This window comes from Narcine bancroftii, chromosome 4, assembly GCF_036971445.1.
Source record: "Narcine bancroftii isolate sNarBan1 chromosome 4, sNarBan1.hap1, whole genome shotgun sequence".
NCBI lineage: Eukaryota > Metazoa > Chordata > Chondrichthyes > Torpediniformes > Narcinidae > Narcine > Narcine bancroftii.
Genome location: NC_091472.1, coordinates 223,797,545 through 223,814,724, shown reverse-complemented (window position 1 = coordinate 223,814,724; position 17,180 = coordinate 223,797,545). Strand labels below are relative to the sequence as shown.

Below are 17,180 nucleotides of genomic sequence, written 5' to 3'. Positions count from 1 at the left end.
ATCTATTAATATCAATCATATTTGTATCTTTCCACGTACTAGCAATACATTTTTTCGCTACGGATAAAGCTAAATATACAAAAGCAAGCTGAAACTTATCTAATCCCAAGCCTTTCAAAGGTTGCAAACTACCCAATAAAAATACTGTTGGATCTTGTCTTGGGTAAACTTATACCTCTCATTTTGTTCATTTTAGATTGGTCACAGTGTTTGAGCTACTGAAAGAAAATAGACACACACACCGGAGCAGTTCAGTTTATACAAATGTTTATTACAAATTCAAAAGCTGATTTCAAACTAAAATATGCAAGCCCTTCCCAACTATACTTATCAACGCCTGGACTGGTCCCAACTGCTGAAGCAAGGCAACGACTGCACACTTGTAGTAGGTTGTCAGGGCACCGGTAGCAGCTTCTCCACCTCCCCTGACCGGGACGTTGGCTGGACTCTAGAAGTTCTTCTTCTTGCTGAGAGATGTTGCCACCTCTCGGAGAGTCTCAAACTTCAGCAGCGGGACCATGGCTTATATTACCCAAAAACTGCTTACCCAAGCACCTATTCCCAGCACAGCAAGAAAGATAAGCGAGCAAGCTAGCATGTTAGGCTTCTATCAAATAACATAATTTTCAGCTTATCACTTTGAATACAATGGTTTATTTTGCATAAAGGCTAGGCCTCTGACAGTCTGTGACCAAAACAAGCAGGAAGATTACAGCAGTTATCTGTTTCATCAGATAACAGCATCTCTGGCCCCTCGGTGGAATTTAGCTTATGTCTGCTGATTCTAAAAACAAGCAGGTTCTCAGCCTTGCAGAAGCAAAGGCTGCAAAAGTAAAAAACAACACAGTTAGAATCTTCCATTACAGATCTAAAACTATTTTAATCTTATACAGATATTTTAAAAACGATTGAATTTTCTTCCAAAAAGATTTTATATGTATACATGACCAAACGGCATGAAAAAAAAGTTCCAACCGTATCACCACATCTAAAACACAAATCTGATTCATGAAAACCATACTTTTTTAATTTTTCAGGTGTTAAATATAATTGCTGTAAAAAATTGTAATTAATCATTGCATAACGAGCATTTATCAATCTAGTTACACTATCATAACAGATATCTAACCAATCATCTTCAGATAAAATAAAACCAGTATCCGCTTCCCATTTACTTTTAGATCTATCCCAACCCTTTTTATCCATACCATCCTGTAATATTTGATTCATAGATGAAATATAACCCTTCTCTGGTACCTTCATAAGAAAAGTCTCAAATTTAGTCGTTTCAGGTAAAATCATATCTCTACCAAACATACATCTTACCAAAAATCGAATTTGATAATAAAGAAACAGAGTTCTTATCAATACCAAAACCTTCCCTCATCTGATTAAAAGATAAAAATTTACCCTCTTTAAAACAATCTCCCAAATTTTTCACACCTTTAAATCTCCAATGCAATAAACTTCGATTATGTATTGAAAAAGGAACAAGTTGATTATTATACAATGGAGTCAAAGCTGATAATTTACCCCTAGAGCCTGTCATTTTATTTTTTCTTTATCCATAACTTCATTAAATGTTTTAGTATAGGCACATTATATTGTTGTAACAAATTTATATTCCATCTAAACAAAAATTGATGTATTTCAAATTCAGAAATATTTGTCATCTCAATTTTGGCCCAACTAGGAGGCCGTACCAAATCCATCAATGAACTAATAAATTTAAGATGGGCTGCTTCATAATAATTTTGAAAATGTGGTAAACGTAATCCCCCGAACTCATATTTCCAAGTTAATTTATTCAAAGCTACTCTTGAAAATTTACCTCTCCATAAAAACTCCCTAACCATTTTATTCAAATCTCAAAAAAAAATTATCAAGTAAATACGAATAGATTGAAACAAATATCTGTGATCAGGCAGTGATGGGTAGTGACTTGATATTATCTGACGGTGTTGGACAATGACCTGTTATTACCTGATGGTGATAGGCAGTGACTGGGCATTATGTGATGGTGACAGGCAGTGATCAGGCATTACCTGACAGTGATGGGCAGTGACCTGGTATTACCTGATGGGATGGGCAGTGTCCTGGTATTACCTGACGGGGATGGGCAGTGACTGGGCATTATGTAACAGGCAGTGATCAGGCATTACCTGACGGTGATGGGCAGTGATCAGGCATTACCTGATAGTGATGGACAGTGGCCTGGTATTGCCTGATGGTGACGGGCAGGATCCGGGCATTAAATCATGGTAATGGGCAGTGACTGGGCATTATGTGATGGTGACAGGCAGTGACCGGACATTAACTCATGGTGATTGGCAGTGACCGAGCATTAGCCCACAGTGACAGGTAGTGACCAGGCATTACGTGATGGTGATGGCCAGTGACTGGGTATTAGTCAATCAGCGGGAGACTGTTTCAAATTGTGCAGCTTCCAGCAATCGACTTCCATTTCTTCACCAACATAATGCCAGCAGCCAGCAGCAGCAGGACCAGCAGAATGGTCAGAATGAAGACCCACCAGAAGGAGGCAGGTACCAGCACCCTCACCAACTTCAGGTGGCCAGGACCATCTGACTGCAGCTCCACCTCCCTCTGTCTGGTCCCAATGGATGAAAGGACAATGTTGACACCCAGCAACCCATTTTCACCTTTCCAGTCAACTATTTTCGTGACATTAAACACCTCATAAGGTGGGATGAGCACTTCCTCCTCACTGCGGAAGAAGGATATCTTCTCAATGGAGACACCGTGGGCTGTGGTGATGTTAAAGAGAGTGCTGGTGCCGGTACCCTTTTTAGTGAATGTTGATACTGACTGATACATGTTCAGAGACGTGGAGGCAAACTGGCCAAACCGGACGTGTGCTCCTTCACTGACCTGCACCTTTTTATCTATCCCTCTGTAGACTTGTGCTCTTGGACCTGGTTGCCAAGCGCTGCTCTTTAATATGCTGAGAGCTACTGACAGAAGATAGTGCAGGCTTTTGTACGGGAAACATTTTGCATACATTTCATCATTCACTCCATAGTTTCTGATGGCTTGATTGAAGTATCGGTAGAGTGGTGGACTGTCTAAGGTGTAGCACAAGATGGCTATAAAATGCTCATCCAGCATTCCCTCAGAAATTATGACCTCTGATTTCTTGTTCTTCCATTCCTGAGAGGCTTTGAGCCAGGCATCAGAAAAGAAGGTTGAATGATTCTTCTCTTCCTGAATGTAGTCAATTGCTATCCTGTCTGATTCTGTGCTATGAACGAAGTGGTAATCAGCCGAATTTACTGCCATATCCATTTGGATATTGTCCTGCTTCTCAGCAACATGGCACAAGTCGAGCTCCGAGGTTTGGAACAAGGCATTTGATTCTTGGAAAAGCGAGGCAACAATGTTAGAGGAAAATCACATAGACACTGGTGCCCACACTAAAACTCGTGGAGTGCCAGTCCTGTGGTCTTCATTTGTCACCAGGACATGACTGAGCTCGTGTTAAGAGAGGTAGACCATAGAAAGACCAGCACAGGATTGGAACTGTCAGCCCCTCCGTCCCACCCCCCCCCACCCCGGTGTCTGTGCCCAACACAATGTATTCTGCTGTCGGTGGTGGAGCCTCCATCACCACCTCAGCTCTCACTGAGCTCATGTTGTGGGTGAGAGGTAGACTATAGATTGGACCCTTTGGCTCATGTGTCTGTGCCAGACATAATTTTCAAATCAAACCAAGCTCTACTGCTTCCACCCGATAGATATCCCTTCATTTCCCATCAGATATATGTCTCTTTGAAGCTCCTTAAACACTACTATTGTGTCTGCTTCCTCCACTACCCCAGACAGCCCATTCCAAACACTTACCTCTCTCTGTGTAAAATATTTGCACCACACATCTCCATTAAACTCCCCTTCTGCCCCTCCCACTTTTAACACGTCCTTGTGTGTCAGTTCTGTTCCCTGTGGGGGGGAAGATTCTGACTCTCCACTCTGTCAATGCTTCTCTCTCAGGTCTCCATTCAGCTTCCAATGCTCCAGTGAAAACCACCTTTGTCCAATCTCTCATACCCTCTAAAGCAGGGTACCTCTTCTGTACACTCTCTAAAGCCTCCACATCTTTCCTGTGATGGGGCAACCAGAATTTCACACAGAGTTCCAAGCGCAGGCTCACCAAATTTTGTGTAGCTTCAACATGACTTCCTTCCTTTTATACTCAATGCCCCGCTCAATGAAGCCAAGTGTACCAAATGCCTTCTTTCCCATTCTATCTGCTTTTGTGGCCATTTTCAATGAGCTTTGGAACTGGGCCCTCTGATCCCTTAGTTCACCAATATCCAGAGTCACTCTTGGAGGGTCATCATTCTCTTTGATCTTATTTCTAGTTCAATTACTTGTCCCTTTCCTCCTGGTAGATTGTATTTATGTTCTGTGTACACCTCTCATCGTCCACTCTCGTCTGCTACCTCAACCATTTGCGTCATTTAGATTTTCTGCAACTTATTTTTTTTAATCTCTAATATTCCCTACTTCTGAGAAAGGTTCATCAAACAGAAACATTGATTCTATTTCCATAGATTCTGCCATTGCTTTCTGCTTTGGGTTTAGATTTCCAGCATCTGCTGTATTTTGCTTGTTGCCCAGCTTGTACCAGTGTGTATGGTTCAATGGTTTCTAGAACATAGAACATTACAGGGCCTTCAGTCCATGATGTGCTGACCTCTATAATCCTTCCCTCCCTCACAGCCCATAATACATCCACGTGCTTATCTAAGAGTTTCTTAAAATGTCCCTGTTGATTCAGTCTCCACCACTGGCTGTGCAATCCTACACATCTCTATTAAGTGTCCTCTCATCCTCATTCGCTTCAATGAGAAAAGCCCCAGCTTGCTCAACCTTTCCTTATAAGACATGTTCTCTAATCCATGCAACATCCTGGTAAATCTCCTCTGCACCCTCTCCAAAGCTACTACAATCTTGGTGTAATGAAGTGACCAGAAAAGAGCACACTCCACTGTTCACCACATTATGGGGTGATGCAGGCTGATGCAGCACACAAGGGGCCTGTGAACCTGTCAGGCTTTTTGAAAATTCTATGCTCCCTGTATTTATAAAATGTTCCCTTTTTAGTTGCTTTTGAAATAAACTTTTAAAATAACTTTGAATTATTATGTTCCAGATGACCATAACCACTGCATAAAATCTATTTGCACAGGTTCCCCGAAATGTCACAGCTTCTTCAAATTTTGCATCCCTGCCCCCCGTTAAGCTGTTAAATGCCATGATCACACATCCTCTTAATCTTCACTGCTCTGAAGAAAATGGCCTCAACCCTCTTCACCCTGACTGAACAAGACTGGAGGTGGGGAGTAGAACATTACAGCATATGCCCAAAGATGGGTTTTAGCGAAAGTCTTCTTTCACCCAGAATTGCTCCATTTTGAAACTTATGGATGTAATGTGAGCCAAGCTAATGCCACAGATGTAGATATGTCCAGCCCAGGTCCTCTCGAAACTTTGCCAGTTAGTTTAATATTTTACCCTTTCTCCTTCTCATCAGGATACAATATTTTTTGTGGATTCTTTTTCCTCTGCACCCTCTCCTTGGTGTAGAGAGGTGACCAGAAATGAGCACACTTCTCTGTTCACCACATTAAGGGGTGATGCAGGCTGATGCAGCTCACAAGGGGCCTGTGAACTTGTCAGGCTTTTTGAAAATGTCATGCTTCCCATATTTATGAAATTGTCCCTTTTTAGTTGGAAATCTAAAACAGGATTTAGATTTAGATCCCCGGACCATGTCCCTATGCAATTACTATCTCTGCTCACTGAACATTGGAGGTTAAGAAATTATAATAGGCAAACCATTTAAGACCGAGATGAGGAGGAATTTCTTTACCCAGAGGGTGGTGAATCTGTGGAATTCATTGCCACAGAGAGCAGTAGAGGCAGGTTCATTAAATATATTTAAGAGGGAATTAGATATATTTCTTCAGTATAAAGGTATTAAAGGTTACGGAGAGAAGGTGGGAACGGGGTACTGAACTTTAAGATCAGCCATGATCTCATTGAATGGCGGAGCAGGCTCGAAGGGTCGAATTACCTACTCCTGCTCCTATCTTCTATGTTTCTATGAAACTGTGTGATTATGAGAACAAGTGGTGTGATAGATTGTAAAAATAAAAGCCTGATAAGATAAGACCGTGGTGGATAGAGGTACCCAGAGCTCAGGTATGGAGTACAGGTAAGGGGGACGGAGAGTAATTGGAAGGTTGTGGATGGGAGGAGGTCAAATCTTAAAATTAGATCTAAACTACATGGGGAAACTTCCCAAAATGCAGTGGTTTTAATTGTGATCTTTGGAATTGAGGATGAGGTCATTTAGCTCAATTGGAGTAATGGTTACAGAGCTTCTGCTGTTGACGTATGGAATAGACTTTAGGGCCTGAATGGCCAACTTCTCTAATCTGATCCTTGTCCACAACTACCTCATGGAAGCTGCTTTAACATTCATTTGAAACGGTCAATCACAGTTTTGCTGTGAATCTGGGAAATGTGATAATCGCGTGTAAGCTACTCAGTGGGTAATCATCCTGCTCACGTGTTCCAGCAGAAACTATTCAGGAACTGGGAAAATCCTGTCAGCCATGCCAAAATTGATCAGGGCCAGTCTGCCTTTTAGGGGCATGGGTTTTCATACTTACGATAACAACTCAGGGTAAAAATCAGAAAGGAACCCAGGGATCTCATTGTGCAACCTTGCTGTTTCTATGATGAACTACTGCAGAACCTTTCTCTGATGCCTGGAATGGAATGAGGTTTCAGTTAGTATTGAATTAGGGAGATCACAGACAGCAGTAAAATTCCCCCCCTCAAGGATTGATACAATCACAGCAATAAGAATAGCAAAGTGGCAATCCTAGGCAATTTTAACTTCCCTCAGATTAATTGGGACTCCCAGAGCAAAGGGCTTTAGATGGGGCAGAATTTTTTAAACACATCCAAGAAAATTTTCTCAAACAATATGCAGGTAGCTTGACTGGGACCTCCTCTCGGGAAACATGTTTCCTCTCGGGAAACATGACAGAACCAGTGTCAGTAGGGGAGAACTGCAGGGCCAGTGACCATATTTCCATTAGTTTTAAAATAATTATGGAAAAAAAGACTAGTCTGTTCATCTTGATAATATCAGGCAGGAGCTTGCAAAATTGATTGGGAGAGGCTGTTTGTTCGTAAATAGGTGTCTAGCAAGTTGGGGGGGGAGTGGTTTGAAAGAGATTTCAGGGTAAGTCTGTGTGTGTTAGAGTGGAGGGTAAGGTTGGGAAGAGTCCTCTGAATCTTGAGGCAGTAGATTTAAGATGGAAGTGAGGGGGAATTGCTTCTCCCAGGGAGAATGCGTCATAATCTTATTGAATGATGGATCAGACTCAACAGGAACCCTGGATGAGCAGAGGGATCTGGTCAAGAAAAAGAAGGGAACACGTCAGTGAAAGATGGTTGGAATTGAGCAATTCTTTTGAGCAACATAGAAATTAAGAGGACCATTGAAAAGACCAGAACTATACAGTCCTCTAGTTATGGCCTAACCAATGTTTTATGAAGTTGTACCATTTCAAAGTTCAGATTTATTGTCAGATTTCAACCCAGAGGTTCTTTTTCCTGTGGGCCAGGCAAAGTTTCTACTTATTGGTTGTGCAAAAAAAAAACTGGTCAAGGAAAGTGTAAACAAACTGTTCAATACCGAAAGTAAATATTGTGCAAAGTAAGAGGCCTTAAATGAGTCCCTGACTGAGTTTGTTGTTGAGGAGTCTGATGGTGGAGGGGGAGCAGCTGTTCCTGAACCTGGTGGTGTGAATCTTGTGGCACCTGGACCTCTTTCCTGATGGCAGCGGCAAGAACAGAGCCTGTGCTGGGTAGGGTGGATCCTTGATGATTGCCGCTGCTCTCCGACGGCAGTGTTCCCTGTAGATGATCTTGATGGTGGAGGAAGTTATGACTGTGATGTCCTGGAAAGGGTACAGAAAAGGTCTATGAAGATTTTGCCAGGATTAGGGAAGTTGGGTTATTGTGAGAGACTGGAAAAACTTGGCCTGTTTTCCTTAGAACATAGAGCATTGCAGGACAGTACAGGCCCTTCAGCCCACAATGTTGTGCTGATGCATTTAAACCTACTTCTCAACAGTCTAACCCTTCCCTACCTCTATTTTACTTACATTCAAGTGCCAATCTAAGTCTTTGAATGTCCCTATTGAACCAGACTCCACCACCAACCCTAACAGTGTGTTCCAGGCACCTATTATTTCTCTGTGTAGTTTCTTTTTTAAAAAGTACCCCTGACATCTTCCCTAAACTTTCCTCCACTCACCTTAAACAAATGTCCTGTGGTATTGACCATTGCCATCCTATCTATACCTCTCATGATGTTGTATGCCTCTATTATGTCGTTCTCATCCTTTGTAGCTCCAAAGAGAAAAGCCCTATCTCTCTCAGCTGTTCTTCATGAGACACGTTCTCCAATTCTCAGAACCCTTTCCAAAGCATCTACAAAGCAGCGACTAGGACTAAACACAATATTCTAAGTGTTGTCTATCCAGAGTTTTAATGAGCTGCAGCATTACCTCACAGCCCCTGAAATCAATTCCCTAGCTGCTGAAAACCATCTTAACCACAAAACTCGGACCCCAAAATCCCTCCATTCTTCCACACTGCTAATAATCCTGCCATTCACTCTGCTTTCAGGTTCAATCTTCCAGAGTGTCTTACTTCATGTTTCCAGATTGAACTCCATCTAACGCCTCTGCATCTCTTCCCTCGCTTTCCATAGCAACCATAGCCTGTCCAGTCCTGGGGATTTTTTTTAACGTGGTGACTTACAAAATCTCTAACATTTCCTCTTTTTTAACCTTGACATGATCCAACACATTAATTAGTTCTACGCAGATCTTGTGTTCATCAAGACCCCTCTACCTGATGAACATTGAAACAAAGTATTCATTTGGAACCTCCTTTACCAATTCTGCCTCCAGACATGTATCCATTTGCGGTCCTACCCTCATTTTAGTCATCCTTCTGTTCGTCATGTGCATGTAGAAGGCTTTTGAGTTTTCCTTCATCCCACTTACCAAGGCCTTTTCATGCCCACTTCTAGTCTCAAGTGCCCTGTCTGTTTTTGCTTCCTGAACCTTGTGTATGCTTCCTTCTTCCTCTTGAATAGTTGTCTCACCTACTATCTAAGACCCCATGCATGAGGTCCCTAAACATCCTCCACATTTCTACTGTGCCTTTCCCTGAGAACATCTATTCCCAATTTACTCTCCCAAATTTCTGCCTAAAACTATCATAAATAGCCCTCCCTCAATTAAATACTTTCGCATATTGTCTGCTGCTATCTTGTCCTTGGCTATGCTAAAGGCCAGAAAGTGGTGGTGTCTGTCTCCTGACCAGATTAATTGCCCAGTACCAGATCCAGTGTGGCCTTTCATCTGATTGGCTGGTTCAAATACTGTGTCAGGTATCACACCTCACAAATTCTGCACCATAGAAACTTTTGCATTCATATCCAAATCAATATCCACGACTGTGGTGGTACACCACCGGCCTACTGCAGGGGGCAACCTCTGTACCTGCAGGAGTGTAAGGGGACAGGACAACACCTGGCCGGCTGTCAATCAGTTGGCCTGAATGGATGAAGCTCCACCCAGTCGGGTGTCAATCACTCTCCAGGATATAAGCCTGCGCCAGCCTCCCGAGGTCTCATTCAGAGTTGCTGCAGCTACAGCCAGCCTGGCTCTGTGGAAGTCTTTGTGGATTAAAGCCTGTGTGTGTGTCTGATTCTGGCTAACAGCGCATCACAATGACAAACAGCAGAGTTCCAGCATCAATCTCTGTGATAGACCACTGATTATGGGCTCCCATTACCTATCCTCAAGCCAATCTTGGATTCAAATTGCAAACTTGCCTTGAGCTGTGATCCTTTGCTTCTTCCTTCCACGTGGGGCCTATCTAAGACTTTATTGAAGTCCCATGCAGATTACACCAGCCACACGGCTTTCATCAATATGTTTTGTTTGCTCTGGATCTTCTAGAAAATAAATCAATGCTGATTATCCCTGAGCAAAGCCCTACCTTTCCAAGTGAAGATGAATACTGTCCTACAGAAATGCTCCGTAACCATCCTGCTAGTGACATCTACTCACTGCTCTGTCTCCAACTACCAGCCTTTCACTTGCTGATCTTCTGGACTATGTGGGCCTCACTTGCTATCCTCCAGTCATCAGGTACCTCAAACGTGGCCCCCTCCAATCTCCTCTATAGCAGCATGGATGCACCACATCATACCCTGGGCATTTACCCATTTTTAAACTTCCACGACAAAAGGCAAAGAGTCTAATATAACCTGCTTTTAATGATCAGAATCAGAATTTATTGTCACAAACAAATCATTAAATTTGGAGTTTTGCGGCAGCGTCATAGAGCAAACATTCATATTCTCACCATCTTACAACCTTACTATTCAAAATAATAGTCCATGAAAAGTAAGGCAGTGACTTTGGTTCAGTGATTATTCAGGAATCTGATGGCAGCGGGGAAGAAGCTGTCCTTGTGCCGCTGAGTGCTCGTCTTGAGGCTCCTGTACCTTTTTTTCCTGATAGTAGTAGTGTGAAGAGGGCATAGCCTGGGTGGTGGGCATCTTTAAGGATAGAGGCTGCTTTTTTAAGACAGGAGCCCCATGAATTCTCTATCTGCAGCATCTTTCTCCTGCTGAAGGTTGATTCGTTTAAGACCTTGGCCACATCCTCTCACTCACATTCCCCCCCAACCCCGGCTCCCTTGTGGCCATTGTGTTCTGCAGCGCAGAAACAGGCCCCTTGTCCACGCCAACCAAGCATTTGCTTGCATTTGGTCCACACCCCTCTAAAGCTGTCCTACCCATGTACTGTCTAAATGTCTTTCTAACATTACAATTGCCCCCTACTTCTACCACGTCCTATGGTAGCACGTTACATATACCACTACCCTCTGTGTGAATAAAATTCTCCTCAGAGCCCTTTTAAATCTTTCCCCATTCACCCCAAATCTATGCCTTCAAGTTTTAGATTCTCCTACTCTGGGAATATTTTCCTGCCCATGCCCTTCCTGATTTAAGCTTTTCCCTTCACCTCCTGTTACTGGTATATCCTAAGTCCTTGCTTATCCAGCTTTTCCTTGTAATTCAAGCCTACCATTCCCAGTAACAGACTCTCAAATTTTTCAGCACCCTTACCACTTATCCAAAAAATGTCCGGTCCCAAACAATTCAGATAATGGGAAACGTACTGTACTACTTCACAAGGAAATCCATGCCTCGCAAACACATTTCATAAAAATGATAACTGCTTTGCTGGATGTTGACTGCAATGTTGCTACCTCTGGGTAATTAAAATAATAGTCTGTTACTACTATATGACTCTTCCCATTACAGTCAAATAAACCTACTCCACCTTGAAGTACGGCCTGTCTGGTACAGGGTATGGTGTAAGTGGTTCTGTTTGCTGCTTTGGGTTATAGGTAAGGCATATTTAACATGAAGCAGTGGTCTGTCTTAAGTCTTGGTTCATCACCTCTCAAGCTCTACATTTGCATTTTTCCTCACCAAGATGTCCTTCATGTATCTTCTGGAGCATTTCCTTGTGTAGCAACACTGGAATCACCAACCTGTTCCCTTTCAAGCTCTATCTTTCACAAAACTGACAGTTCATCTCTGCATGCACAGTAATCCCAAATAGTCATTCTTAGCTGCTAGCCATCCTTTCTCCATTGTCTCTTTTGCTTTCCTGATCTGCTCTATTCTATCCCAGGATACTGGAAGTGAAGTGATAATCACGTCAACATCGGCCTGTATCTTTCCTGGTGTGGAGATCATTTTCACGTCATATTTCTGCAGCCTTATCAACATGCGCCGTGCTCTCATGGGACAGTCATTCAGTGGTTTGGACATGATTGAGACCAGTGATTTATAGTCTGTTTCCACTTCAAAAGCTTGACCAAAAGTATATTGATGGAAACTTCCACATGCATAAATGCTGGCAAGAAGCTCTTTCTCTATCTGTGCATAGTTGGCTTCTTATCCGGATAGGTTCATGTGTCCTCATGTTGCTGCAGTAGTGCTACCCCAAGGCCATGTCAGGATGCATCAGCCAAGATCCTGGTGCATCTATCCGAATCATAAAATTTTAATACAGGCTCTTCTGTTAAAGACTTTTTTTTGAGACCCTGGAAGCACGGTTCTTGCTCGTGCAACCAGATTCACTCATTTTTCTGCTCAAGGTGTGACCCAAATGGTGCTGACACAGTTGACTGACGAGGGATCAAGTTAGCCAGGTAAATTACCATCCCCAAGAACTGTTCCATCTCCTTTTTGGGGCCTCACAAAATTCTCAGTGGCTGATGTCTTTCTTCGATCAGGCTTCGCTCCCTGTTCAGATATGACATCTCCTTGTGGAATATTGAAAGTGCATAGTCTCGAACTTACCTTATCAAGCTTCATCTGCCAAAACCCTGAGGATGTGTCGAGCTTGTTAAACCACTTGGCACCAGCAAACTGGGACATGATTTCCTCTCATGTCAGCAATTTACAATGCTCTGTATTGATGGGTTTATTGAGAACTCTTGGGTCCAGACATATACGCAATGCTCCATTTCTCTTTTGCACGATGAAAGGCTGCTATAACTCAGTGGTTAGAGCACTGGCCTGGTAAACCAGAGGTCACAAATTTGTTCCTCGCTGGGGCCTCATTTCTGTGAAGGGTGCCTAACAAAGTGGCAACTTTCTGTTATCCTTTCAGTCGACAAAGTTAAAGAATTTCATGCATGTTACATTCTAAATGTAGTAGTATGTGACAATAATGGAACCTTTATCAGTGAGCCGACCCAATCTCCAGGTTCTTCATTTTTCTGTATGGCCTTCATCCGTTCCATGCGTGCTAGTTCTTGTTTAAGTTTGACTCTAAGTGGAAATGGAACTTCCCTGGTTGCATGGACAACAGAAACCACTGTCTTATCTAAGTGGATCTTGTGAACGCCAGGTAAACATCCAAGCTCCTCAAAGATATCTGCGTACTCCTCCATGAGTGTTGTGTGCTCATCTTCGGTCTGTGAAGCCACTATGAAGGCTCTTTTCACCAAATTGAGCACTTCTCATGCACTCAGACCTAATAATGACTGTACTGTCCTTTCTACAATCAGTAGCTGTGACTTTAGATACCGCCCTTTGGATTTGAAGATCACCTCTTTTATTGGAGCGTTCTCTCCAGTGTAGCCTGTCACTTTTAATTTCACTGGATAAATCATGCTCTTTATGGGGAGTGTCTTGTAATCGTCCATAGAAAACAGATTCACCTGGGCTCCGGAGATGGGTTTAAATGGAATTACTGTCTCATTCACAGTGACTGGAACGATCATTCCATTTTGCCAGGATCAGTGTATAGTGAATCCACGAAAAAGTCCTCCCTTTCTTCTTCCACTATCGGCACCTTTCTCTTGGTAGCCCCTGCTTTGCAGCATTTTGCAAAATAGTTCTTCTCATATTTAACATAGAACACAGAGCACAGTACAGGCCTTTCAGCCCCCAGTGTTGCGCTGACTCATATATCCCTTCCTTTCCATAGGCAGGACATATCTTTGGAAAATATCTATCTCTGCACCTGCTGCAATTACTGTTTGAGCTTACCTCTGCTTTTCTGTTTCTTTGGGAAACTCCTGGTGCTCTGCTTCTCTGTTTTCACCGCATGCACTGTTATGTCTCTCAGCTTGTACTTGTATGGTCTCTGGTGCCCTACACATGCTCACAGCTTCTTCCAATGTCAAATCTTATTCACACAATAGTCTTTCCCTAAGGCCCTTATCTGAGATTCCATAATCTATTCTCTCTCTAATGAGTGAGTTTTTCAAATCTCCAAATTCACAGGACTTGCTCAGTGTGCGAAGCTTGGCGAAGTATTGGTCGAAGCTCATACCTTGTTTCTGGTCACAGGAGAAGAACTTGAATCTCTCAAATGTGACTCTTTTACTTGGAACAAAACACTCCTCAAATTTTCTCATCAGTGTCCAACATGAAAGTTGCCTCATCAATTTGAAAACTGTTAGAGACGTCCAAGGCCTCTCCACCCATTGTGCAGAAATATCGACACTTTCCGTTTTTCATCGGTCTCTCCTGCTCCACCAGCCTCTAAATAAGTGTTGGATTACTGTTTGAAGTGTTTCCAATTTGTTAGTTAGATTGCTGGGAAACTGCATCGGTGTGGGAGGAACTTTGTCTTATCTTTTCTTTCCTACTCATACATTTCTGACGCCATTTTATGTTTGTTCCTTGCGTGGGTTTAACACTTAAACAATGTTATTTTCGAGCTGCTTAAACCAACAACGCACTTGACTTCTGTTGTAGTCTACTTTTTGTTCCCACACCAATTGCACATGTTACCTACTGGTTATACACACATAACTCAGTGAGTGTGCCAAACACCTTCTCCACTAGGCGCTTTTCAGCTGCAGCACCCAGGTAGCCCTCCTGGGACCCAGGTTCGATTAGTGAGGCAAATGTGCCTCCAGCACCTTTTAAGCTGAAGGGGATAGTCCCAGTAAATCACCAACCCGGTGATTTAAGGGGAATCCCAACCCCCGTGGTAAGCGATGCGTCACACAAACTAGTCTCCTCGTCCCCCCACCAGCTGTCAGTCTCCCTCCCACCGTCATTTGCACTTTTCCCCCAACCCGTGGCAGCTGACCCCTCTGCCCCCACGACAGTGACCCCTCTCTCTCCCTCCCCACCCCCCTTCAGCAGCGACCTCTCCCTCCCCCTATCACCGCAGACACCTCAGTCGGGGTTTCCCAGTGACACCAGCGCATAAATGCTGATGGTACACGAGTAACCGGGTTGGCCATTTTACTATTCAAGCCACTGGTGGACACGTCCTAGTTACGTTTAACTGGGTTCCCTGACTACCTTCAAGGTAGGGCAGGGACCCAGTTGATTTTGGAGACCACTGACCGGGTCGGACCCTTTCAAGCTGCCTTGTGAGTGGAGCTCTAACTGGGCAAATTGCCTGGTTAACAGCCTCTCTTTAACATAAACTTTGTAATGCTCCATATTCTTGTCCAGCAATGGCATATCATGGCCCTCCTCAATTCAACATCCAGGAACTTCATCAGAAACATAAAGATGCATGCATTCATGTTTGTGCACAGGCACACTAAACAAGTACTGCCTCATTATCTTCAAAAACCAGCTCCTTTATTTGTCTCATGCACTTTGTTAAGGATTTGATGGCACGGTTAGAGCAATGCCTTTACAGTGGCAGCAATCAGGACTGGGGTTCGAATCCCGCGCTCTCTGTAAGGATTTTCTATGTTCTCCCGCGCCTGCGTGGGTTTTCCCCGGAGTCTCCGGTTTCCTCCCACCGTTCAAAATGTACCAGGGGTGTAGATTAATTGGGTGTAAATTGGGCAGCACAGATTCATGGGCCGAATAGCCTGCTACAGTGCTATATGTCTAAATTTTAAAAAAATTAAAGAATCTTACCTGCTCTGAGGCATAAATTGACGGGTTTACTCTTTACTCCACACTTCTGACCGTTAAACTCACTGCTGATGGCCTGGATATCCATCAATTGATCTGGGTTGCTTCTTAGACATGGTCTTTTGGTTTTGAATATGTGGGCTCCAGACAAGAGATCCTCTAGTCAACCTGTACTTTTGCTGATTCTATTGGAATACTTTAGAGGTCAAGTTTAAAAATAAGAGTGAAATGTAGCCCTGCCTCACTGTGATTGGATGGATTGTGCACTCTCCATTTCATTGGAACTTTGCAGACAGCCTGGTGTCAGACTGGGACCTGGTTCTTCTTGACGCAGAAACTTAATTTTGGCCCGACTATCTCCTCTAAATGGTAGATGCTGACAGACGTAGCTGGATTATTCATACAGGGAATTCAGTTAAAGGAAGTGAGCAGACAGAGCTGGAGTCCGCTATGGTCCTTCCCCTCAGTAATAGGTTGGATACTGTGGGGGGAGGGGGATGACCTCTCAGAAGGAGAGGCAGCAGCTGGGTCAGTGACATTACGACAGACTCTGAGGCAAAGCAGGGGAGGATGGAGTCAGGTAGAGCAATAGTGATGGGTGACTCCATAGTTAGCAGGAGGCAGATGGGAGTTTCTCTGATGGCAAGAGAGACACTAGAATGGGGTGTTGCTTCCCATTGCCAGGGTCAGGGATGTCGCTGAGCAGTTGCAAGACATTTTCGGGGGCGGGGAGGGGGGTGAGGTTGAGCAGCCAGGTGTCATTGTTTTCGTGGGCATTAATGACGTGAATAGGGAAAGGGATGAGGAGTGTGGAATGAGGAAAGGAAGGACCTCAAGTGTAGAAATTTCTGGATTATTCACAGTGCCATGTGCTAATGAGCACTGATTGGATCAGGGATCTCCTCTGAGGCAGAGATTACCTATACAAGAGTGCACTTGAGCTGGAAGGGGGCCTATATCCCAGCAGGGAGATACACTTGTGTTACTCAGGAGGGTTTAAACTTTATTGGCAGGGAGTGGGTTCAGGGCGGAGATGAGGCAACTGAGAAATTGGGAGTTAGTACAGTACTAGCCCAAAGAGAGTGTCTAGTAAACTGGTCAGGCAGGAGTGTGACATAAGGGAGAAAAGACCAATGGTTTAACCAGTCATTCACAACAGAGACTTTATGGGCCTACTGGGGGGGCCACATATTTAAGGGTGGGGGAGGGGGAAACTACTGAAATTATGAGTCCTAAGGGGATCATAGCCAAAGAAGGATGAGAATGGCTGGTTTAACTTGCTTTTATTTCAATACACAAGGATTAGCAGGCAGGTAGAGTGGCTTGGGAAACTGGGCTATGATAAACAAGGCAGAAATGTGGCTGAGAGAAGAGCTTAGAATAGTCAGGATACAGAGGTTACAGGTAAGGGTTTGAGGCAGTAGGGTGGGGGAGAGGGAGATGTTGCCTTCATGAAGACAGCAACAGAGCTTAGGATATTCAGAGATTGTTCAGTAAAGCTGTATCGGTAAAACATAGGAACAAGAAGGGAATGACCACTTTGTTGGAGCTATGTCAAATAGTCAATGGGGATTGGATTGGAAGAACAGATGTGTAGGGAAATCATAGATGGGCTGTAAGAATAATAGAATAG

At 43.6% G+C, this 17,180-nt stretch overlaps 1 protein-coding gene across 3 annotated transcripts; it reads right to left on the bottom strand.

Moving 5' to 3' along the window:
- Positions 1-250: 250 nt before the first annotated feature.
- On the bottom strand, positions 251-15,932 carry LOC138761634 (ecto-ADP-ribosyltransferase 5-like). 3 transcript variants are annotated; one of them, XM_069934071.1, is made up of 4 exons: positions 15,551-15,932; positions 7,736-8,000; positions 6,699-6,797; positions 251-3,377 (listed from the first exon to the last, which is right to left on the bottom strand). In XM_069934071.1, the coding sequence occupies exons 3-4, from the start codon at positions 6,742-6,744 to the stop codon at positions 2,431-2,433; spliced, it is 993 nt and encodes a 330-aa protein (XP_069790172.1). In that variant the 5' UTR covers positions 6,745-6,797; positions 7,736-8,000; positions 15,551-15,932; the 3' UTR covers positions 251-2,430. The 3 variants fall into 3 exon arrangements, with proteins under 3 accessions (XP_069790172.1, XP_069790173.1, XP_069790174.1); XM_069934072.1 differs by having other exon boundaries at positions 7,837-8,000; XM_069934073.1 differs by having other exon boundaries at positions 7,861-8,000.
- Between the last annotated feature and the right edge of the window lie 1,248 nt (positions 15,933-17,180).

Coding starts and splice junctions, on each gene's coding strand:
- LOC138761634 (XM_069934071.1), bottom strand. CDS start 6,744: ATGAGATCCCTGGGTTCCTTTCTGATTTTTACCCTGAGTTGTTATC. Junction 3,378..6,698: donor TTTTACCCTGAGTTGTTATC/GTAAGTATGAAA, acceptor CGCTTTTCCAAG/AATCAAATGCCTTGTTCCAA.